Source organism: Brassica rapa, chromosome A07, assembly GCF_000309985.2.
Source record: "Brassica rapa cultivar Chiifu-401-42 chromosome A07, CAAS_Brap_v3.01, whole genome shotgun sequence".
NCBI classification, from domain to species: Eukaryota; Viridiplantae; Streptophyta; class Magnoliopsida; order Brassicales; family Brassicaceae; genus Brassica; species Brassica rapa.
Genome location: NC_024801.2, coordinates 11,902,523 through 11,925,614, shown reverse-complemented (window position 1 = coordinate 11,925,614; position 23,092 = coordinate 11,902,523). Strand labels below are relative to the sequence as shown.

General features: G+C 35.6%; 6 protein-coding genes across 7 annotated transcripts; 3 read left to right on the top strand and 3 right to left on the bottom strand.

The window, feature by feature from the left end:
- Positions 1-73: 73 nt before the first annotated feature.
- LOC103829123 (anther-specific protein BCP1-like) lies at positions 74-687 on the bottom strand. The gene has a single exon (XM_009104791.3). It carries the CDS (start codon positions 600-602, stop codon positions 243-245), a length of 360 nt encoding a protein of 119 aa, XP_009103039.1. The 5' UTR covers positions 603-687; the 3' UTR covers positions 74-242.
- A 3,142-nt stretch (positions 688-3,829) lies between these two features.
- Positions 3,830-6,692, top strand: LOC103829122 (T-complex protein 1 subunit epsilon). Of its 2 annotated transcripts, XM_009104790.3 has the most exons (9): positions 3,932-4,130; positions 4,333-4,651; positions 4,740-5,088; positions 5,240-5,372; positions 5,451-5,503; positions 5,602-5,704; positions 5,863-6,029; positions 6,139-6,252; positions 6,343-6,692. In XM_009104790.3, the coding sequence occupies exons 1-9, from the start codon at positions 3,932-3,934 to the stop codon at positions 6,511-6,513; spliced, it is 1,608 nt and encodes a 535-aa protein (XP_009103038.2). In that variant the 3' UTR covers positions 6,514-6,692. The 2 variants fall into 2 exon arrangements, with proteins under 2 accessions (XP_009103037.2, XP_009103038.2); XM_009104789.3 differs by having other exon boundaries at positions 3,830-4,130; positions 5,240-5,503.
- A 189-nt stretch (positions 6,693-6,881) lies between these two features.
- LOC103829121 (ALBINO3-like protein 1, chloroplastic) lies at positions 6,882-10,027 on the bottom strand. The gene is made up of 10 exons (XM_009104788.3): positions 9,417-10,027; positions 9,229-9,339; positions 9,074-9,148; positions 8,796-8,856; positions 8,612-8,685; positions 8,404-8,508; positions 8,128-8,241; positions 7,852-7,955; positions 7,530-7,760; positions 6,882-7,452 (listed from the first exon to the last, which is right to left on the bottom strand). The coding sequence occupies exons 1-10, from the start codon at positions 9,762-9,764 to the stop codon at positions 7,179-7,181; spliced, it is 1,497 nt and encodes a 498-aa protein (XP_009103036.1). The 5' UTR covers positions 9,765-10,027; the 3' UTR covers positions 6,882-7,178.
- Positions 10,028-10,093: 66 nt separating this feature from the next.
- On the top strand, positions 10,094-12,564 carry LOC103829119 (cyclin-L1-1). Its single transcript, XM_009104786.3, has 7 exons — positions 10,094-10,222; positions 10,384-10,540; positions 10,651-10,732; positions 10,872-11,012; positions 11,216-11,385; positions 11,607-11,880; positions 11,976-12,564. Exons 2-7 carry the CDS (start codon positions 10,389-10,391, stop codon positions 12,396-12,398), a joined length of 1,242 nt encoding a protein of 413 aa, XP_009103034.1. The 5' UTR covers positions 10,094-10,222; positions 10,384-10,388; the 3' UTR covers positions 12,399-12,564.
- A 230-nt stretch (positions 12,565-12,794) lies between these two features.
- On the bottom strand, positions 12,795-15,408 carry LOC103829120 (uncharacterized protein At1g24485). Its single transcript, XM_033275966.1, has 5 exons — positions 15,348-15,408; positions 15,161-15,259; positions 14,528-15,056; positions 13,467-14,092; positions 12,795-13,165 (listed from the first exon to the last, which is right to left on the bottom strand). The coding sequence occupies exons 1-5, from the start codon at positions 15,406-15,408 to the stop codon at positions 13,023-13,025; spliced, it is 1,458 nt and encodes a 485-aa protein (XP_033131857.1). The 3' UTR covers positions 12,795-13,022.
- A 4,661-nt stretch (positions 15,409-20,069) lies between these two features.
- LOC103829118 lies at positions 20,070-22,234 on the top strand. Its single transcript, XM_009104785.3, has 2 exons — positions 20,070-20,675; positions 20,768-22,234. The coding sequence occupies exon 2, from the start codon at positions 21,356-21,358 to the stop codon at positions 22,076-22,078; it is 723 nt and encodes a 240-aa protein (XP_009103033.1). The 5' UTR covers positions 20,070-20,675; positions 20,768-21,355; the 3' UTR covers positions 22,079-22,234.
- The last annotated feature ends 858 nt before the right edge of the window (positions 22,235-23,092 follow it).

Sequence of the window (23,092 nt, the reverse complement as noted above, 5' to 3'; positions counted from 1 at the left end):
GCTCTACCTGATTAATATGTATTTTTGTATCTCGAAAACATGAAAGGATTGAATAGTACTATTTAATCCGCAATTCCGCATTTTATCCTTGCTAGAGGAAATTTTCGTTTTTTTTTTTCAGTTTTATTACAAAACATCGTTTCTCACAATAAAGGAGAAACATATTACAACACGACCATCACAATCATCCATACATATTAATAGTCTTCAGTCAGAATAATCTTCTCATGATAATACACACCTCAGAGAAACAAGAAAGAACCGGCGATGGATGCAACACCAACGAAGACCGCAGAGACGCCAAGAGCAACCGCGCCGCTGTCAGCAGCATCAGTAGAAGGTGAAGGTCCATTACTACCGTAGGAGGAGTCACTTCCTAGAGGACCAGCCACAGCTACGTCACCATCACCTGGAGAAGCAGCTGCATCGTCATCGGTGGTTCCAATGGTGTCCTCGCTCACTGGAGCTTCGACATCGGTTACGGTAGCAGCCGGAGCTTTGGAGGGTGACGCTGAAGGAGACGGAGAGGAGGCAGCTGCGGCGAGGCCAAGGATGGCCAAGAACACAAGGCCAAAAACTACGACAGCGTTTTGGCGACCCATTCTTCTCTCTGTCTCCTTGTACGTAGCTCTCTTTTAGTTTGTCTTAGGGTTTAACGTTAGAGATTGTGATGATTGGAGAGGAGATGGGGTTGCTGTGTATATATAGTTGTGTTGTATGACTGAAACAAAGAAAAATAGAAAACGTTCTTACTACGTAGGAGGAATACCGTTCAATCTAATGTAGATCAACTGGAATGTCTAAAAATGGGTTTGCTAAGGTATATATTTTTGAATGGTAACGAGCCAATCAAGAAAAAAGAACGGTACCATGCCAAAGCATAGATGAATACGAATATTTAATTTTTATTTTTTTTGGTTGATGAACCGAATAAAATGAATGTACAATATTCATATTATTTTATATACTTGTTTATCGAAACGTGAATGTCTGATATCTTACAGGCTAAAACGAATGCATACAACAATTTTATAGTTGAAGTCAAATTAATTGAATGAATATTTTGATCAAAGTTTATAAAACATCTTTAACTAAGCCTTACTTAGGCATGGATACCTAAATGTGAAAAAAAGTTCTAAGAATAATTCTGCTGGGAAGGTTATCATCATCATGATAAATAAGAAAAGAAGAAGGTTCCCACCATAAATCTTTTAAAAAATCTTTAAAACTCCAAATTGAGTGAATAAGAATTGTGTAAATCTCATAATACGAATTAACTATTTATTCGTTAAAGTTCTAATTGGTAACAATTAAAGAAACAATATGAATGAAGAGGAAAATAATGACCAAGAACAGAATAGTAGGAATGAATCCCTTGTTCCTTCTTAATTTTTATAAAGAACATTTTTTGTTCTATAATTCCTTGAAATTAAAGGAATGATAAAGAATCAGGTGTCACAAATATGAGGTGTAAATTTGAAGGAATAAATAAGAACTAACTATTCTCATACATATATTTTTGAATTATACAAGAGTATTCTGGCCACATTGGTCCAGACTAGTCACGTGTTGCCACATGTCAGTTTCTTGTCTCTTGTAATATCGAAATGTTAATTTCTCAGTGGCCAGGAACTCTGGTGGCTTCATCGTATTGTGCTTTTTACACTCAACTATTCTCATATATTATTTTGGTCATCAGCTACGTTGCACGGAAGCTTCATCGGACGTCCGCTTCCCGCTTCGGAATCGGAACCTTGTGGAAGCTTACGGAATCTGACTTTCAAAACGCTTCTAAAATATTCTCTTTAAAAACACATTAGAAGCTTACGATTCCGTTTTGGAATCACGCTTCCATTTAAAAAAAAACACAATGTCTTATATCAATAAAAATATAAAATTATAGTTTTTAATTTATATATCATCCAAATTTTAATAATATTGAATAGAGAGAATAAAATATACAAATATTAAAGCTAATACTATAAATTATCTTTATGCATTGAGGTTTTATTAAAGATAAATCATATATTCAAATATATTATGTCAATTAATTATAAAGAATTAAAAAAATATAATATTATTTATTTAATTTAATTTATGTGTATATAGATATTCTAAATTTAAATTTAAATCACATATATATATATATATATAATTTTTAGTTTCAGATTTTAAATCATATAATTTTTAGTTTCAGATTTTAAAAAATAATCTTACATATGTATATATATATATATTCACATATATATATATATATATATATATATGTGGATACGTTTCCAACACGTATCCGCTTCCTAATTTTTTAAAAAATCTCGTTTCTGCGCTTCCATACGCTTCCGCTTCCACGTATCCGCTTCCGTTTCCATGTAACATAGGTCATCAGTACTGTTGGTCATCATTTACACCCTAAAACATATTTTCAGTTCTGGACGCTATAGTAGAACGCTTAAATCAATACGTATTTAACATAGTGAATTTTTTTTGAGCAAAAGTTTAACAATCAATACCATTAAAAGAGGATCATTCACTTAATAAAAATTACACTTTCTCAAAAATACCCTTATTTTTACAAAGGATGAATAAAATTCATTAATGGCATTTAAGTCTTTTGGTTTTGGGCCTACATATACACCTAAATAAATCTATAAATAATGGGCCTATATATATTTAAAAGATATACTAACTTTAAATATAATATATGTATAAATATATTACGAACTATAAATAAATTAGCAAACATGAAAATATCATTTTCTTAAATATACATTTTTCAATACAAACCAAAATCCCATATCCTACACCATATATCATATACATATTTGAATATCATTTTTCCATTTATAATGTTATTTTATACATAATATTGATATGACAATTACAAGTGTTCAAGAAAATTTTAAAAACTATATTAAAATTAATTTTTAAATCTAAAATAAAAACACAAACTTATAATAGGTTATTAATGACAAAAATAAACTAATATTGTCATATCAATAAGTTTTTTGTATTATCATTTTTTATTTGGATAACATAATAAAATTTTATCAAATTCTAAGGAATCACTAATTTATGTAATATTAATAAATATATGAGTAATTTAATCAATTTTTTAAAAAAATTACTATTAGATATTTTGTAGTCGGATCAATGGTATCAGATTGCAGGTTAATAGTGAGTTTTTGGATTTTTACCTGGTTATATCAGATTTTTAATTAACGAATTTTTCATTAAATCCGAACTGGATTATATACAATGTATCGGGTCTATAGGTCCAACCATGAATCTAAGTCAGATATAAAAACAAATCTTAAAACTCAAACATTATCATAGAACAACTACCATATTTCAAAAAAATACCATATTTTGAAGAGAGAAAAAATGATAAAACTCTAAAAACTCAATTGTTATGGTTTGACACAAAAATAATGGTAATTTGCAAATCAGTTTTCGATTAATAAATAAAAAACAAACAAATCCGCGCTTTCTAAGCGCGGATCAAAATCTAGTAGTGGTTATATGTGAAAGATATACTATAGAAACTAGTAAATAATCATATTTACCATCGGAGTTCACCTCTGCAGCTATTCCCACCAGAAAATTGAAATCGTAGTCCTCCATTGCAAATTCATTTGGCTATGCATGGGGCCTTGTCGATTCAATTTTGACCCCAAAAAAACATCTTTTCGACCTCAACTCAAGTACAGGGAGTTCCAAAATAACCAACGTGCCAAATGAAAATGTATATATGGGCCTTAAGCGGACGGCCCAAATACTTATCGTAGGCCCTTAAATAAGTCTCGATTTTACGATTATGCCATCATGTTAGGGTTTTAACACAACCATTTTCGCTCTCAAATCTTCTCTCCACTCTCCTTCTCCCCCCAAGATCTGTATTTCGATCGGATCGAAGAAAGCTTAAACCTCGAAAATGGCGCTGGCGTTCGACGAGTTCGGGCGTCCGTTCATTATACTGAGAGAGCAGGATCAGAAGACGCGTCTCAGAGGCATCGATGCTCAGAAAGCCAATATCGCCGCCGGCAAAGCGGTGGCTCGGATCCTCCGTTCCTCTCTCGGACCCAAGGGAATGGACAAGATGCTCCAGGGACCTGACGGAGACGTCACCATCAGTTCGTTTTCTCACCTCTTTGATCTCATATCTTCGTTTCGGATCATAGTTTCAATACTCTCTGTGAACGGATCCATCGATTTGTTATTGTCTGCGAGCTTAGTTAGTTACTATTGATAAATCGATTCTTTATCCATCGAGCTTAGCTTATTTAGTTTCTTTTCTTTTTTTTGGTTTATAACGTCGCCGTTTTGATTATCTAGCTAACGATGGTGCGACGATCTTGGAGCAAATGGATGTTGACAACCAGATTGCGAAGCTTATGGTTGAGCTGTCACGGAGTCAGGATTATGAGATTGGTGACGGCACAACGGGTGTTGTTGTCATGGCTGGTGCGCTTCTGGAGCAAGCTGAGCGTCAATTGGATAGAGGGATTCATCCTATACGTATCGCTGAAGGATACGAGATGGCTTCTAGAGTGGCTGTTGAGCATCTTGAGCGTATATCTCAGAAGTTTGAGTTTGATGTTAATAATTACGAGCCTTTGGTTCAAACATGCATGACTACTCTGTCCTCGAAGATGTAAGATTCCACCTTTTAATGATCTTAACTTTTATATGGGTGTTTAGAATATGTTACCAACTTTTATTTGTTTTGCGTGTTGCTTCAGTGTGAACCGATGCAAGCGCAGTTTAGCTGAGATTGCTGTGAAGGCAGTTCTTGCTGTTGCTGATTTGGAGAGGAGGGATGTTAACTTGGATCTGATCAAAGTAGAGGGCAAAGTCGGGGGGAACTTGGAGGACACTGAGCTTATATATGGAATACTGGTTGACAAAGACATGAGTCATCCACAAATGCCGAAGCAGATTGAAGATGCCCACATTGCTATTTTGACTTGCCCCTTCGAGCCGCCGAAGCCAAAGACTAAGCATAAGGTGGACATTGACACAGTGGAGAAATTTGAGACTTTGCGCAAGCAAGAGCAGCAATACTTCGATGAGATGGTTCAAAAGTGCAAGGTACGTTTTTTCTTTAATTTTGTTTTTCCATTGTGATTTTTGTATTGTGAGTTATTGAAGCATGCTTTTGTTTTGACAATGAAGATCAGTTACCGCAATGCATTTGATGATATATGTACGATTGTATGTTTATTATCCTTTGAAACTGCAGGATGTTGGAGCTACACTTGTTATTTGCCAATGGGGATTCGATGATGAGGCAAACCATCTATTAATGCACAGGAATTTGCCTGCTGTTAGATGGGTCGGGGGTGTTGAATTAGAACTTATCGCAATAGCCACAGGTATGCCATTTCTGCAAGCATCTACTGCTAATGATTTCATCAGTTTTGTAGAGCTGATAGAATATTTTTTTTATGTAGGCGGCAGAATTGTTCCAAGATTCCAGGAGTTGACCCCAGAGAAGTTAGGGAAGGTACTATTTACTTTCAGTTGGTGTTGTTGCCTGTATAATGAGTGGAATGTTAATATATTATCAGACTATTGAATCCCCACACTTGTTCATGTTCTTAGGCTGGCATGGTCCGTGAAAAATCATTTGGCACAACAAAAGAGCGAATGCTGTATATTGAGCACTGTGCGAACTCAAAAGCTGTCACTATATTCATCCGCGGAGGTAGTCATAGCTTTTTCTTTTTTATTTGTTAACAACATTGACTTTTAAGGAGCTGATAAGATATAAACATTGATGTAATGAGTTTAAATGCTTCACTGTATATGGTGGACAAAGATACTGTACTAATTTTTAACAATTCGTTATGGTATATGGTTTAGGTAACAAGATGATGATAGAAGAAACAAAGCGTAGTATCCACGATGCTCTGTGTGTTGCAAGGAATCTCATCCGCAATAAGTCAATTGTATATGGAGGTGGTGCAGCTGAAATCGCATGCTCACTTGCGGTTGATGCAGCTGCTGATAAATACCCTGGCGTCGAGCAGGTAAAGGACGATCTTTACTCTTGGCTTTGAATCCCAAGTGAAATCATTTATCTCACAAATATTAACGCTGAAGACATTACTAATAAATAAACTTCCGTCTATTATGCAGTACGCAATAAGGGCATTTGCAGAAGCGTTGGACTCTGTACCTATGGCTCTTGCAGAGAACAGTGGATTACAGCCCATTGAGACACTCTCTGCGGTTAAATCTCAGCAACTTAAGGTATGTGACGTGGTTATCTATTTTTCGTTTTGTGTGTTTCATTCGGTGACTGAACAAAGCATTGGCCATTTGTGGGTGTATGATGAACAGGAGAACATTCCTTTCTATGGGATAGATTGCAATGACGTGGGAACAAACGATATGAGAGAGCAAAACGTGTTTGAAACATTGATCGGGAAGCAGCAGCAGATATTGCTTGCAACTCAAGTCGTTAAGATGATCCTTAAGATCGACGATGTCATCTCCAATTCTGAATACTGATGATGTACTGCCGGAACCTTTGTACTATCCTTTGGCCTCATGTGTCTTTTTTTTTGTTAGCTTTCTATTGGCTTTTGACACTACTCGACAACACTGTTTTGTTCCCCCTTGGCAAGCTTTTATTTTAAGAACATCAATTTTGTGTTCCTGATTTTGGTTTTATCCCACTGTTTGTTTTTGACACGTAAACAAACAGTTTTCAGAAAGATCACTGTGAAACTGCATATCAAGTTTTCAGAGAAAATCATCCATTAGGATACGGGGTGAGTTGCCTATGATCTACACAAAATTTACAGACAATTTGGAAAAAATACTCTTCCCGATATTGTTTGTATTTTCTAAGATTCTAACCATATCTCAGTCAGAGATTCAGCCAAGTCTCATAATTAAGAGTTCGAACCAGTGTCGTATTAGAGCAAAACCTGTGGATTAACGTATTTAGAACATGAACTAAACTTCCATGACTTACAAAACCCATTTGACTATTTCCTAAGGTCTTCCTGCACACGTCTAAACAGTAAAGACCACTGTCCCCGCACTCCTAAGATCTTCCAACTTTGTTGCATATGGGCTAAAAGGCCAAATACCGAGATTCCTCCTCTTGTCTTATTCAAATCTCACTTCCTCTTTCTTTGTTCAGCTTCCACCTTTAGTGTTACCCTCTTCTATTCTTCATGAGAATGGTGTTGTTCTGTATCATGGCCAACGCCATGAATGGATGGCTTCCCATTCACAGCGACAGAGCCATCAGCTGTTTCTCCCACTGCTGAAAGTTTGGCTCTCTCATTATTTCCTACAGCGACATCAGCTGTATCAGATTTATCCTCCTGTTCCTGTACGCTGCCTATATTTTGATTTGACAGAGCTGCTTCAGCTTTCTGCCTAGCCTCTTCCTTTTCTCGTCGTCTCTTTGCTTCTTGCTCTTTAAGCAGCCTAAACCTGTTGAATTACATCGACATGTTAAAGAACAAATAACTTCTAGTAATGAATGAGACGCTTCAGAAATTTTTAGTCACCTTTCACCAGGTTTGGGCCCTTCTGAGGTCACTTTTTCACCTCCCTTCTCTTTTGGTACTTTCAGTTCTGAAACAGACTTCTTAACTAGCGGTTCTGAGATAGACTTCTCAACCTTTTGAGTTTTATCTTCCTTCATGACCAAATTAGTTAGCTTCTCCATCGGATTTTTGGCACCACCATATTTTTGAAGCCATACTTGCTGCGCTGTGCTCAAAATGTTATTGGTCAACCTGCAAAATCACACTTCAAAAGTGAGATTGAGAGACAAAGTGGAAAGTTGAATCCCCACCAAAAAACACAAAACTAGTTGCTGCTCCTCACCAATAGAGACTTAGACCCGAAGGAACTGATAGTGCAAAATAACCAATCATCAGGGGAAGAAGCTTCGTCACCGCTTGTGAGCTCTTCATTGCTGGATCATTACTCTGAGAAAAGACACGATGATTATAAATGTCACACCATAACTTTCTACGTTGCATAACGGTTGAATTTAGTTAACTGAATGAACTTTTACATATTTCTATTTCTATAACCAGCTTATTGTTCAAGCTATAGCTAACTGCTCACTAGACTCAAATATGCCAGAAGATGCTATACCTGCGGCTGCGAGGACTGCATGATTTGAATGGAGAGATACTGAGAGAAGATGAGCAATAGAGGTAAGACCAGATATGCTAATGTGTCCGACCATCCGAGAGGTGGGTGTCCCTCCTGAGAAATAAATAGACATCAGCAATGAGATTCAACACCTTATGCACTCAACTCTTCTTCGATCAGTTCATTTTAAGTTAAGCAGAGTTGCAAGAACATGGAGTCTAGTCTTAGCTAAAATATCCAGGCCATTTAATATAAAGGTTCAAGATTGGTACTTACAATGAAAGGGAACAACCATGAGATTCCACTACCACTCTGTCTAGCAGCAACAGTTGTTGGACCGGCAAGAGAAGGAATCCAGAAAAAGCCTTCCGTTAAGAGTCCCTTAGAGTTGGAAACAACCATCCAACAAACAAACAACGTGTCAGAAAATAACCTCGAAACAATTAACAAATATTAAAAAAATAAGACTTTCTTTTGCAGGTACCTCATCCGCAACATTTGAGAGGGCTCTATATAGCCCAATCCAGACTGGTATTGTGGCTAGTGTGGGGAGGCACCCTAACAGAAAAAAAAATGAAGATATAGCTTAACCACAAGCTGGAAGACGTTAAGAAAGAGATTATGTTTCTACTGTCTCAAATGGAAAAATCTGAAGCAATCAACTTTACCTGCAAGGGGATTGATTCCAGCGAGTTTATACAATCTGGCAGTTTCAAGCTGAATTCTCTCCTGCAAAACATAAACAAGCTCTCTGTTTTAACAAGAGGGCTACATTCATAAAAGTTAAAGCTATAATCTTTGGTAAATTCATAAAAATCACTCCACAATGATGAAACCAAAAGCTACACGCTTGTTCCTACATTTTTTCCTTCAAAATCCATGAACTAATGATGGATTTAGTATGGACATCAGGAAAAGCTTTTCTTTATGGAAGAAATGGTTTCACCTGATCACCAGCATAGCGTTCCTGAATGGCCTTAATTTGAGGCTGCAAAGACTTCATAGCCATAGCAGATTCGACCTGTACAGAAACAAACCACCATTTCAATAAGATAATTGAACCTTGGCTCTTAGCAAGTAATAGAAACAAAGTGAAAATACCTGCTTTTTCGTCAAGGGGAACGTAGCAGCCTTAACAAGGACGGTGAGTAGAATGATAGCGAAACCATACGAGTAAGGTACATGAACTGTCGATAACCCATCTTTCAAAACCTGCAATTCAAATCCTCACCAAGTTCAATTACACAGCAACTTAATAGATTCACAAAAAACGAAGAAGAGAACTTTACCTTGAGAATAGTTTCCATGTAATTGGCGATACCAGAGAACCAATCACTGTTCTGCTTTGTAGTAGTGCCGGAAACAGATTCGAATGTTTCGGAGGACGAGACGGCGGCATCAGCGATGGTGTAGAGAAGACTCTCGGCATGGTCCTTAATCAAATCGAGTGAGAAGCCTGGGTCGGGAAACGAACCTGGTCCCAATCCGAATTGAGCCACCAGAGTCCGACGACGAGAAGACGAAGATGACGGCGGTCTGTGGCTGAAAGGGAAGCGGCGGAAGTGGAGGACTCTGCCTGTGGAGAAAGATGATGAGAGGATTAGGCTCGTCGGCCTTAGAGATATCGCAGAGGCCATCTCAAGTTAGAAGACGAGAGAACAAAGGTAAGTGAGTTTTAGGGTTTTTGGTTCAGAAGAAATGGAGAGGATTTGGATTATCGCAAAGTATTGTATCTTTGCTTCACGTCTCTCAGTGCGCGAGACCGACCATGAAGTTAACAATCTTTGTTCTGTTCTGAATTTATCTAATCCTGTCGCTGCCACCAACTCACTCACTGAAGAGTTTATAATTCCATTTTAAATTGGGCCAATAATAAATCACATTATTTTCGTTGATAAAGCCCAACTAGGGCCTAGTTAAATTATAGGCCCAATTGCTTTTATTTTCTCTCTTTTTCTAATTTTCCCCTTTTTTTTTTCTTACATTAATGTTTGCTGAGAACTCTTTCGATCCCCAGATCGAATCCCTTCCGTCCGTCGTCTCTCAAATCACCTCGCCGTTGTTTCGTTTCGCCGCCGTCTCTCTCACCCTCCCGGTACATACTTCTTCGTTTTTGAATTAAGCTATCAATTGACTTTGTGAAAGAAGCTAGATTCTTGACTATGATGGAGCTTCTTTCTTTAATTTTGCTGTGTGCTTTCTCAATCAAATTATCAATCAGAATCTAAAGCTAACTCTTTCTCTGGATTGTAACAGAATCGATGATTTACACAGCAATCGACAATTTCTACTTACCAGAGGAGCAGATAAAGAACTCACCTTCCAGGAAAGATGGGATCGATGAAGCAACCGAGACGACACTTAGAATCTATGGATGTGATCTCATCCAGGAAGCTGGAATCTTGCTCAGACTGTATCCTTCTTTTCTTCTTCTTTGTCTCCGTATGTTTTTGCTGATAGCTCAATTGTCACATTACATAGAGCTTTAGATATTCCTTAACCTTTATATTGTTGAATCTTTAGACCACAGGCTGTTATGGCTACTGGGCAGGTTCTTTTCCACCGTTTCTATTGCAAGAAGTCTCTTGCCAAGTTCGATGTTAAGGTACTACTTACTTATCTCTGTTTCTTGAGGCCTTTGAACTTGATAAACACCTGTGGTTTTAGTCTCAGTGTGAAGATTCTTTACTATTGTGACAACTCCTGCCTGTAACCATAACGGTTTTGGTGTTTACCTTATACAGATAGTTGCTGCGAGCTGTGTCTGGCTTGCGTCCAAGTTGGAAGAAAACCCCAAGAAAGCAAGGCAGGTCATCATTGTCTTCCACAGGATGGAGTGCCGCAGGGAGAACTTACCATTAGATCATCTTGATTTGTTTTCCAAGGTTAGTATGCATACTGCACCATTACATGATCGATTCCATATTTGTCATTTTGAATGTTTTTTTTTTATGTATATCTGTGTCGTGTGCAGGCAAATAGTTGAGGCGCTGCCTTTTCTTTTATATGTTTTGCTTATATCTTTTTCCTTCCCTTTTGTTTATCATTTTTGTATCTCATCTTATTCCCACTTGTTGATTTTCTGCAGAAGTATTCTGAGTTGAAAGTTGAACTAAGCAGAACTGAGAGACATATACTCAAAGAGATGGGCTTTGTTTGTCATGTTGAACATCCTCACAAGTTCATCTCAAACTACCTTGCCACACTTGAAACACCTCCAGAACTGAGGCAAGAGGCGTGGAACTTGGCAAATGATAGGTAACCTCGAGTCCTACTATGGATATTATTTAATATGATTGATTACTCGAGTTAGATGTACATCAATTTGTGTTGATAGGTTTTAGTGTTGACTTTTCAGATGAAGCTCGGCATAACATATGCACTTTTCTATTTTGAGTAGTGTTGCTTTCTCAATGTTTGATCATTACGTCTGTGATGTTTTCTTATTTGATCTCTTGTGATAATGTCTATATATGCAGTCTGCGTACAACCCTTTGTGTAAGGTTCAGAAGCGAGGTTGTGGCTTGTGGGGTCGTGTATGCTGCTGCACGTAGGTTTCAAGTACCTCTCCCTGAGAATCCACCCTGGTGGAAAGCATTTGATGCAGATAAATCTGGTATTGACGAAGTGTGTAGAGTTCTTGCTCATCTATACAGTCTTCCAAAGGCTCAGTATATCTCAGTCTGCAAGGATGGGAAGCCTTTTACATTTTCCAGTAGATCCGCGAATTCTCAGTCTCAATCAGCTACAAAGGTGAGATAGATCGCTATCTAAGTTTTTTGTAATTTATGCGAAAGCACTAGAGTATTCCCCATATCATGTTGATGTACTTTGCCACTGTGTTACAGGATTTTTCACCGGCGGTTGGCGATGCTGTTGATACCAAGTGTCCTTCCGGATCAGAGTCTAAGGATGGAAAGATTACTACACCGCATGAAATGGCTACAGATGCGAAGAAGAGTGATACTGAGTCAAACAGTCTGCCAATTGTTGGAGACTCGAGGGAGGAAAGAAGGAAAGTAGGAGAGAGTGATAGAGAGAAGGAACGAGGTAGAGAGAGGGACAGGGTTAGTAGGTCCCACAGAGACAGAGGCAGAGATTCTGACAAGGAGAGTGATAGGGAGAGAGACAAACTAAAAGAGCGTAGTCATCATCGGTCAAGAGATAGACTGAAGGATTCGGGTGATAGATCGAGACATCACTCTTCTCGCGATCGTGACTATCGCGAATCGTCGCACTCATCGAAAGACCGTCGTAGTAGGCACCATTGAGTCAAATCTTCTTGTCACCAAATCTTTCTCATCGTGTGGGACAAACCCTTAAACGTTCTGCTTGATGTTTAGACATGAGAGTCATGTACTTGATTTGTGTCAGTGAAACACCCATGTCACGTCTGACCGTACTCAATTTAGCATTATGTGAGGTACCACATGCCTAGTTAACGTTTAAACACAACCAAATGCAGACGCACATACTGAACCTAAATTCATCAATTCGAATCTAAACCGATCTGAATTAAACGATGATGGAAAGACCAAAATAATAAGCGACAACAACAAATAATCAAAGCGACAGAATAGTATAACATAATAGATTGGAGGGTGATGATTGAAGTCGGATTCATAAGTGATCACTTTGCATTCTGTATCTGTGTCACGGTGTCTGCATTCGGTGCGATGACCGTCTGTTCACTCCCATAATGATGATGATTGATGGTGGTGGTAAGTGGCCCTGCAACAAAACATCACGCACGTGATTTATGTCAATAAAAATTATGTATCAGTGTATATAATTCAAATAAATTGTATACTATTGAGTAAATGAGTTTGTGTTCCAAAAAATAAAAATATTGAGTAAATGAGTTTATTTGTACTAAAAGAAAAAAAGAGAGGGTGCTATGTACTTTCTGATTCAGGACTGCGCTTGGCTTTGAAGAAAAATTTATATGCGAACCAACCACCAGTTCCAAGAACAGCTATCGACGGAATTGAAATACTAAGAGACACAACTAAGTTGCCGCTTTTCTCCCCTGAAGAATCTTCACACACATTTATCACAAATTAGACTTGAACCAGCACTATTGTTCCCACCAAAAACAAAGATTTGAACCAGCACTGATCTCATGTGTTGAAACCATTATTTATTTCAGTTAACATACTTATTTACGTGACAATTTTTTTTCCCGTCTATATTAATTTTTTTTCTTTACGTGAATATCTCATTTACAAAATGAAATTTTTAGATAATTGTAATCAATTAATAAGTTTTACAGATTCGTAATTTTTTTCTGGTGTGTACCGTATTAGTATAGCATATACGATTATGAAAAGAACAAGTACCGGATTTGCCTCCACCACCACCGGAGCCTGAGCTGCCACCACCACCGCCAGTGCTAGGGCTTTCCCCACCACCGCCAGTGGTAGGGCTTCCGCCACCACCACCTGTGCTAGGACTGCCGCCACCACCACCACCAGTGCTAGGACTACCTCCACTGCCGCTGCTAGTTGAATTTGTCCCGTTTCCAGCACTATTGCTAATAACATAAAGCTCGAGAGCATTGATGAGTGGGTTCAAAGTCGAGTCTGGTTTAGCTTTAAATGTTAGATAGGGAAGACTTGTCGTCACGACAGCCCTCAGAGAAGCTTGAGTCACTGCCCCGAAAGGTGGCGCAATTACACTTGGACCCACTTGTTTGTTATCGTAGTTAACGTAGAAAGTCCGCTTTTGGTCGGAAGCAAGGGTCAGTGGTTCCGAGAAGTAAAGGACAATGTAAAATGTTACTCCGGAAAAAGGTAGTTTTATATCATAGAAAGCCATGTCTTCCCGAGACCAAGCGGTCCGAAGGACAATCTCAGGTGGTCGATTGTCAGCCCCTGAAGTGTTGATAGAAGTGGCAGCACTTGTTAGAGTTACGGTTGAAAGTGGTGTTGGCGCCCAAATTCTATCGTAAGGATCAAACGGGGACCTGTAATAAATATTTTATTTTCAATTGTTTTTTTTGGTCTAAATGTTAAGAAATTATTTTCAATTGTTTTTAAAATACATTCGATATCAAATTTGTGAACTTTTTAAAAAACTGTATTTAGTAAAAAATTTATTGGTTTTAATTTATGTAAAATAGTTAAATACATTTACAAAATTCTGTATGATTTTTAATACGGGTGAAAACACCAAAATATATATTAAAAAAATAACTATTTATTTACCAATTGAAGAACTGCTTATATGATGATCTTTGACTTTGGATCTATCTAATGTTTCCAAAGACATTAATCCGGTTCCATTTTACCAGGAACCATCGAACATGTTCCGATTTAAACGAATTTGTCTTTAAGATGATTTTAAATATGCATATTGAACAAATGTTAATCGCCTAGATAAAATCCGATGATATGTTTACCTTACTAAATCCTGTACCCTACCGTAGGCGGTTCGTTGCTGGAGAATGAAACCTTCCTTAGGACCAAGATCGGTGTACATGGAGTCGTCCAGCCTCCGTATTTCAATGGTAGACACAAAAGGGTTTTCGTTCAAAAACATACGGAAAAAGCATACACTAGTATTACCGCTCTCAGGAATATATATCGCCTCGGATCGTGTACCGCTGATCGATGTCACCGTGACGACCGAATCTCGATGTTTCCCATCATACACGACATCAAACTTGGGAGCCTTGTTCTCTCCGTCGTAGTTCCCATAGTTGAATCTCGTCCGAACTAATACTTTCCCACCTTTATCGACCGGAATGTTGGAGTAACAGTTTGTCTCCCCCGTAGGAAAATACCGGAGCGTGGTTAGAGATTCAGCGGTTGTGACTATTGGTTTAAATGTGGACGTCAAACCGGTGGTTACAAATCCGGTGTCTCCCACCCACGTTCTGTTGTCCGCATCAACGTGCGAGCTTGATGATCCACAGTCTATATTTATATCTGAAACCAAGCCCCATCAAACTAAAATTAAGTCTAACATATCCATTATATATGACAAATTAAATATTTTTGAGTTACTTAAAACCTCAATTTGAATAACCAACCAGCTGCATTAGAAAGGATTATGATGGAAAAACTGAGGAGAAGGCAAATAAAAGAAGCCTGAGCCATGCTTGTTTCTTTGGTCACCAAGAGACGAAAATCTGGTTTTCATGGGCTTATTTATACGTGCATGGAAAACATTGTTTTTACATCTATAGTCCCTATATTGTAAAGAAAATATTTGATAACCTGCACTTTCTAATTGTTCTATAAGAGCACCAGCATTAATGAACCCTTGGTTGGGATTCATAATTTGAATTTTTTATTGTTTTTTTTTTCATTTTTCGTTTATTATTTAAAATAAAAAAAAATTAACCAATAGCGAGTCGCCACGTGGCGTGGAGCCCGCTGAACAGTAACGATCCAGGTTCATACAGAAGGGGCGTGGAGAGCCAGGATCATCACTGTTACATATTATAATATATTTTTTTTCTTGAAAAACGTGTGAACCCCCTAGTGAACTTCCAATGCTAATGCTTTAACATCCTTGCTTTAGTGACGAAAACAGAAAGAAATCATAAATGTCGTTTATCAATATAATATTTCAGTTATGATTTAGGGCTCCGGATGTCAACTCTTTCCAATGAAATTTAATCTTAGAAACACACACTATGCTTTTTTTTAAGCACATTATCTATATTTGATATGATCAAAACGTGGGTCGAGGTAATGCCACAAGATGTACATTTATAAAGACTGAACTAGAGCTTGACCCGCGCATCCGCGCAGGTGTTAGTTTTTTGATAAATGAATATTTATTTGTATAAGTGATAATATATATTTTAAAATTTACCCGTTTAATTTTTTTTTAATATGACATTTATAAACACAATAATTTTATAGTTTATATTGAGTAGTTTTATTTTATCATGTAAACTCTTAATTATATCATCCATTTATTTAGAATACGACCTGTAAAATCACACAAATGTATTTTTATTTTTTATGGATCAAAATTTTATGATTATATATAATAAAATTATTGTATAAACTGTTTTTATGGATCAAAATTTTATGATTATGTATAATGAAATTGTTGTATACTATTTATTATGTATATGTGGAATTAGTAAAATAATTACCGTATAATGTATGTAATTACGAAATGTATATATGGAATTAATTATTTTCAAATACAGATATGTATAATAAAAAGGAAAAAACAAAAAATATTAAAAGTTAGGTTTATTAATTATTGTTGCCATGATTTTTTAGTTAGAATTTGATTTTTGAAATACATTAATTGAAGAGAAAAGACAAAAATCCTAAAAGATAGGTTAATTAATAACTTTAGTGGCATGCCATTGTAAATATAGTGGAAAACTAAGGGATAATCTAATTTTGTATTCCTATTTTAATAGATTAGATAATTCGATGACAACAAATTAATCCAAGAAATATGCGACGAGTTTCTAAATCCAACTGTTAGTGGTTAAGGAATGTTCATTGTAATGATAGATTGGTTGACTTAGTCGACTGTAGAAGTTCGATGGGTCGTCGTCGTCCGTTGTATCAATCATACGTAATGTGGTACCGACTAATTATAAACCAACTTCCTTGAGAATTAGTTTACATTTATTTCGTACGACATTGATGTTATAATAGAAAGAATACGTACGACAGCTTTTCCGCAAATTTTAAAACAAATGGTTGTAAGTAAAGTAACATTTCAATTTTTTGTTTGTTTGAAAAACATCATTGTTAAGCTGTCTAAACGGATTCAAGTTATTAAAAGTCAGGCTAACATACTTGAGTGCAACTTGAACTTATTAAACGTTTTGGCTCAGTTTATTTATCTACACATATCTAGCTGGAAATAATCTTGTGTGTTTGATTTTACTTAACCTCCGCTCACATCTATCATCTGATTCAATATATACCTCATCTCCCTTCAATCCTTCTTTCTTCTCACTCTCTGTTATATCTAGCTTTTAAATATATTCTTAGAAAGTTTATTTTTCGAATGATATTTCAAAAAAAAACTGTAGACAAGTCACTACAAGAAAACAGCGTAATTCTGACGGACATTCTGACGGAAAATGAGATCCTCGGAATATTCCGACGAATTTCCGAGGAAATTCCGAGGAAACCCAAAATTTGGGGTTCCTCGGAATTTCCTCGGAATATACCGATGAAATACCGAGGAAATCATATTTCCTCGGAATATTCCGAGGAAATACCGAGGAAATCATATTTTTTCGGAATTTCTATTAATTTATATTGTTCCTCGGAATTTCCTCGGAATATTCCGAGGAAATTTCGAGGAACACATGTTTGGGGTTTCAAAACATCAAAATTTTTTGCCCTATATCATTTTTTATACAAATGCAATGCATACCATTGAGAAATCTTTGTATAGATGATCATAAACCATGAAATAACAAAATTTCAAAACGAATTGTAAGTATTCCCTTTACCGTTCATTAAAGTGTATAAGTGTTTCTCTTATGTTGTGGGGATTTCGTTCATACAATCGGAAAAGTGTTATATAAGTGTTTCACTTAAACAAATTTTTGACTTCATAATCAGTCTAAGACACTTAATAAGGGTTATATAAGTGTTATTCAAACCGCAAAACGTTGTTTTCGGTTTAGAAACCCTACTTCCTCGGAAAAGCCTCGGAATATTCCGAGGAGATTCCGAGGAAAACCAAGTGTTCCTCGGAATTTCCTCGGAATATTCCGAGGCTTTTCCGACGATTCAGGGCTTTGCTTTTAGGGTTTCTGTTTCTTCGGAAAAGCCTCGGAATATTCCGAGGAAATTCCGAGGAACACTTGTTTTTCCTCGGAATATTCCGAGGCTTTTCCGAGGAAGTAGGGTTTTTAAACCGAAAACAACGTTTTGCGGTTTGAATAACACTTATATAACCCCTATTAAGTGTCTTAGAGTGATTATGAAGTCAAAATTTGTTTAAGTGAAACACTTATATAACACTTTTCCGATTGTATGAACGAAATCTCCATAACATAAGAGAAACACTTATACACTTTAATGAACGGTAAAGGGAATACTTACAATTCGTTTTGAAATTTTGTTATTTCATGGTTTATGATCATCTATACAAAGATTCCTCAATGGTATGCATTGCATTTGTATAAGAAATAATATAGGGCAAAAAAATTTGATGTTTTGAAACCCCAAACATGTGTTCCCCGGAATTTCCTCGGAATATTCCGAGGAAATTCCGAGGAACAATATAAATTAATAGAAATACATGCACAGGATATTCTTTTTCCTCGAATTAATAAAATTATTCCGAGGAAATTCCGACGGATATTTAAGTGGCCGTCGGAATTTCCTCGGAATATTTTCATTTAACCGGGCAAACAAGCCGCCAAATATTTCGCAAAAATTGAAATTGAAAATACTGAGGAAATTCCGACGGAAAATATCCGTCGGACCCTAGGTTTTATAAACTCGAAACACATCTTCTTCCCCATTTCTCTCTTCTTCCTCTCCGGTGATCTCTCTCTCCTTCCGGCGTTCTTCACCTTCTCTCGCGACGATATCTCCGGCGAATCCTCTCCATTCCCTTACAAATCATGTAAGGACCTTATCCCACTCTCTTATGTCCTATTTGTTAGGTTCTTAAGTAGATTTGATGATTTTAGAAGTTTTTTGATAGATTTTTGTTAGGGTGATTGGGTAGGATTGTGATTTGTTGTGTAATAGGTTTAGAATTGTGATTTGGTTGTGTTGAATTGATTTAGAATTTTTTTATAAATTTTTTATTATTTTTGTATTTACAAAACGTTTTTCTATATAAATTCGATTTTACAAAACGTTTTTTGTATATAAATTCGATTTTCGGATTTATAAAAGATGATTTCATATTTATAAAAATATTTATATTTATTAAAACTAATTTTGTATTTATAAAACATTTTTTTGATTTATAAACACTATTTTTTTATTTTTGTATTTATAAAAACTATTTTTAAATATAAAAAACGTTTTTTGTATATAAATTCGATTTTTGGATTTATAAACGATGATTTCATATTTTAAAACTAATTTTGTATTTATAAAATATTTTTTTGATTTATAAACACTATTTTATTATTTTTTGTATTTATAAAAGCTATTTTGTATTTATAAAAAGATGATTTCATATCTATAAAAATATTTATATTTATAAAACTAATTTTGTATTTATAAAACATTTTTTTATTTATAAACACTATTTTATTATTTTTTTGTATTTATAAAAACTATTTTATTTTTATAAAAAGATGATTTCATATCTATAAAAATATTTATATTTATTAAAACTAATTTTGTATTTATAAAACATTTTTTTTATTTATAAACACTATTTTATTATTTTTTGTATTTTTTAAAAAATATTTTGTATTTATGAAAAGATGATTTCATATTTATAAAAATATTTATATTTATTAAAACTAATTTTGTATTTATAAAACATTTTTTTGATTTATAAACACTATTTTATTATTTTTTGTATTTATAAAAACTATTTTGTATTTATAAAAAGATGATTTCATATTTATAATAATATTTATATTTATTATAACTAATTTTGTATTTATAAAACATTTTTTTATTTATAAAAACTATTTTATTATTTTTTGTATTTTAAATATGTTTTCTATCTCAATTTTAATTTTATATTTTCGAATTTCAATTTAAAAAATAAATTTATATTTTTTTTTTTAATATTGGAAATATTCCGAGGAAGTGTATCCCTCGGAATATTCCGACGACATCTTCCTCGGAATATTCCGAGGACTTTCCGACGAACTTGTGGTCCTCGGAATTTCCTCGGAAATTCATTTCCTCGGAATTTCCTCGGAAATTCATTTTCTCGGAATTCCGTCGGAAATTTCCGAGGGATTTCCGAGGAAAAATAAATTTCCGAGGAGTTATTTCCGAGGACTTTTTTCGTCGGTATGTCGTCGGAATAGCGTTATTCCGACGACGTACCGACAATTTTTTTCCTCAGTATGTCGCTGTTTTCTTGTAGTGAGTACAATTTTAAAATCTGGATAAATATCAAAAATATATAAGGAATCATATTAATTGGAATTATGATGTACATCATCTCTTCATAGTATTGGAACAATATACTTTCTACATATAAAGTGTAACAAGCCTAAGTTATTAAGCAACGATTAAGCCAGCAAATTTAAGAAGTATTAGAGGTTATGGATTGATTTTCCGGTTACGTGTATGACCAAGCAACACCACTCCGTTTCTCTACAGATTTAGATGGAGTTGTAACAAAAAAAAAAAAACACAATTTACGTCGCTGTTGAAGTATAATCATCTTTATTTTCCACCCACTTTGCATCATAGATGAAATGGCATGGAGTGATAACTTGTTGCAAGAAAAGGAGAGGCCACTCTATGATTGTTGTTCTACCAAGATAACATGAGGTGCTTTTTCGGCGAGTCAGTGGACCGGTTTAAGGTGATTATGGATGTGACGATAGGCTTGATTAAGGATGGTTTTAAAAAGCATAATTTCAGGCCCAAATTTCTTTGTCTCTTTTACTGGTTCAAGTGGATCATAAAGATGGTATCTATCTGAATGAGTCCTCTATCATCTTGAAGCTTCATATTCATTTATCATTGATACAAAAATGAAGCTTCAAGATGATAAAGGAGTAGTATGACATGATAAGAATTTACGTTTGCAATATGCAAGGGCAAACATGTTGTACATAAGAATCCTATCATTTTGTATGGATTTTTTCTTTCATAAATTTCATGTATATTCATAAATCAGTACATATAATTAATACGTAGGGATAATATATATATGGATTGAAAGAGATAGTATATTTATTTGAGTTCCAAAATAGGACTTAGCTCGTTCATATAATGAAAATGATGAAATCGGAAATAATCACCTTCCCACTTCACGTTAACACCAATTTGGTAGCCTCTGGTAAATGAGCTGCATGCTTACTTAAGCAAATCGACGGCTGAGATTAAACGCTCCATTAACACGCACTTTCTGAGTCACTCAACACCCTCGACATTCATTTATTCTTTTAACTAATACTCCATCTGTAAATAGCCAATCATTACAAATCAACACGTGTCATAAATTCATTAGCTGGCATATTCTCAATTTGCCTTCAACTACACCTTATTCCTTGCTTTATTTTCGATTTCGACGCTTTAGAACGAGAGAGATTCAGAGGTTTGTGTTTGAACCAAAAAAAAACACAATGAAGCGATCAAAGACGGTTCTGAAATATCTCTTCGTCTTTGTTTTGGTCACCCTCCCTCCCATGCTCTTCTTCTTCTCTACACAACAACGTAAACCTTCCTTCAACGCCCAAAAAGATCTCATCAAGATCCGACCCGGTTACAAGTCTTACGATTACTACATCCAACGGCAGCTCAACAAAACGCTTAACCCTAGGCTACGTACGATATGGATGACACGAGACTGGGACCGTAAGATCAAAGTATTCTCAAGATTCTTCCAAGACCTCAAGCGTCAAAAGTTCTTATCCAACGCTTCTAAGTGTCTCTGCGTTGGAGCTAGAGTCGGACAAGAAGTGGAGGCACTGAAACGGGTGGGCGTGACTGACTCGGTCGGGATGGATCTTGTTCCTTATCCACCGTTGGTGGTCAAAGGAGACTTTCATCACCAGCCGTTCGATGATGAGACTTTTGATTTCGAATTCTCTAACGTGTTTGATCATGCGCTTTACCCGGAGAAGTTCGTTGGAGAGATTGAACGGACACTACGACCAGGTGGTATATGTGTGTTACATGTGGCTCTCTCTACACGCTCGGATAAGTATTCTGCGAACGATTTGTATAGTGTGGAGGCGTTGGTGAGGCTGTTCAGACGATCGGAGGTGGTTCACGTACGAAATGTGGACGGCTTGGGGTTGGATACGGAGGTCGTTTTTAGGAAGAAAAGGGATTCATCAAAGTAATCCAGTCTTGAATGTTTTTGCTCCTTCTTCTTTTTTTTTTCAACATTTATTGTTTATCTATTATTTTCCATCGAATCACATAAAAACAGGATGTATTCTAAAATTTATAGTTCGTATAGTGTTCTAATTGCATGGTTGATGGTATTTGAGGGTTTCCCAGATCAAACCTTATAATAGTACCGACATTATTAAAAGAAATGGAGTGATAATATTAGTAACCGGAGTATAGGTTGCAATTTGCTTGTTTATTCCCCTTGTAGTGTAAAAACTTTTCGAAATTTTGATTTACGATGAAACAAATGGGGGAGAAAGAACATTTATTTGCATATTTTATCTTTCCACCTCTATGATTTATTGTATCCAACTAATTTACATCTCCAAAATTTTAAAGCAGTTTTTCTGAAAACTAGTTTCTTTCATTACTCGCAACTACCAGCAATAGTTTTTTTTTTGTTGAGAAAACTACCAGCAATAGTTGATTTATAAACAAAATACCATAAACTATTTATTTAGAAAAATGAAAAAGCAACTATACAACCTTAACTAAGTATGCAAGTAAAAAAAAAAATAAAGTATGTAAGTTGTTAGATGGAACAAACACGCAACGCAAGTAAGCAACTAAACCACAATCAATACTCTTTTTTTGAGCAACACCACAATCAATACTCAACTTACATACATATAGATATGTGTGTGTTTGACGTTTTGTATAGATCATTGTTGGTGGGTATGTTACCGTCGATTGACTTATGATAGAAGCCTTATTATAGTAGCAGTGAACATACTGATTTGGAGAATAAGTGGTTCATGGCCCAACAAAGAGTGACTTATTGAGCTAAATGAAAATATATGAATGGTTATGTGAAATAATACTCCTCTAGAGTAAATGGATTCAAATTAATAATATTATACTAATACACGTAAGATATGTTCCTGATCTGAATTATAAACTCATTCTCTTGGAAATTTGGAGGCACAAATTAGTTACATGTTTTCAGCATTGCTGTTTTGTTT

What these genes read in the sequence shown, in the direction of transcription:
- LOC103829123 (XM_009104791.3), bottom strand. Translation starts at nt 602, where the DNA reads ATGGGTCGCCAAAACGCTGTCGTAGTTTTTGGCCTTGTGTTCTTGGCC.
- LOC103829122 (XM_009104789.3), top strand. Translation starts at nt 3,932, where the DNA reads ATGGCGCTGGCGTTCGACGAGTTCGGGCGTCCGTTCATTATACTGAGA. An exon ending in ACTACTCTGTCCTCGAAGAT is followed by an intron (nt 4,652 to 4,739) that starts GTAAGATTCCAC and finishes GTGTTGCTTCAG; the next exon opens with TGTGAACCGATGCAAGCGCA. An exon ending in TTAAATCTCAGCAACTTAAG is followed by an intron (nt 6,253 to 6,342) that starts GTATGTGACGTG and finishes TATGATGAACAG; the next exon opens with GAGAACATTCCTTTCTATGG.
- LOC103829121 (XM_009104788.3), bottom strand. Translation starts at nt 9,764, where the DNA reads ATGGCCTCTGCGATATCTCTAAGGCCGACGAGCCTAATCCTCTCATCA. An exon ending in TGGAATCAATCCCCTTGCAG is followed by an intron (nt 8,686 to 8,795) that starts GTAAAGTTGATT and finishes TTTTTCTGTTAG; the next exon opens with GGTGCCTCCCCACACTAGCC. An exon ending in GGGCCCAAACCTGGTGAAAG is followed by an intron (nt 7,453 to 7,529) that starts GTGACTAAAAAT and finishes GTAATTCAACAG; the next exon opens with GTTTAGGCTGCTTAAAGAGC.
- LOC103829119 (XM_009104786.3), top strand. Translation starts at nt 10,389, where the DNA reads ATGATTTACACAGCAATCGACAATTTCTACTTACCAGAGGAGCAGATA. An exon ending in TTGCCAAGTTCGATGTTAAG is followed by an intron (nt 10,733 to 10,871) that starts GTACTACTTACT and finishes TACCTTATACAG; the next exon opens with ATAGTTGCTGCGAGCTGTGT. An exon ending in ATCTTGATTTGTTTTCCAAG is followed by an intron (nt 11,013 to 11,215) that starts GTTAGTATGCAT and finishes GATTTTCTGCAG; the next exon opens with AAGTATTCTGAGTTGAAAGT.
- LOC103829120 (XM_033275966.1), bottom strand. Translation starts at nt 15,408, where the DNA reads ATGAATCCCAACCAAGGGTTCATTAATGCTGGTGCTCTTATAGAACAA. An exon ending in AATCCTTTCTAATGCAGCTG is followed by an intron (nt 15,057 to 15,160) that starts GTTGGTTATTCA and finishes GCTTGGTTTCAG; the next exon opens with ATATAAATATAGACTGTGGA. An exon ending in AGGGTACAGGATTTAGTAAG is followed by an intron (nt 14,093 to 14,527) that starts GTAAACATATCA and finishes TATTTATTACAG; the next exon opens with GTCCCCGTTTGATCCTTACG.
- LOC103829118 (XM_009104785.3), top strand. Translation starts at nt 21,356, where the DNA reads ATGAAGCGATCAAAGACGGTTCTGAAATATCTCTTCGTCTTTGTTTTG.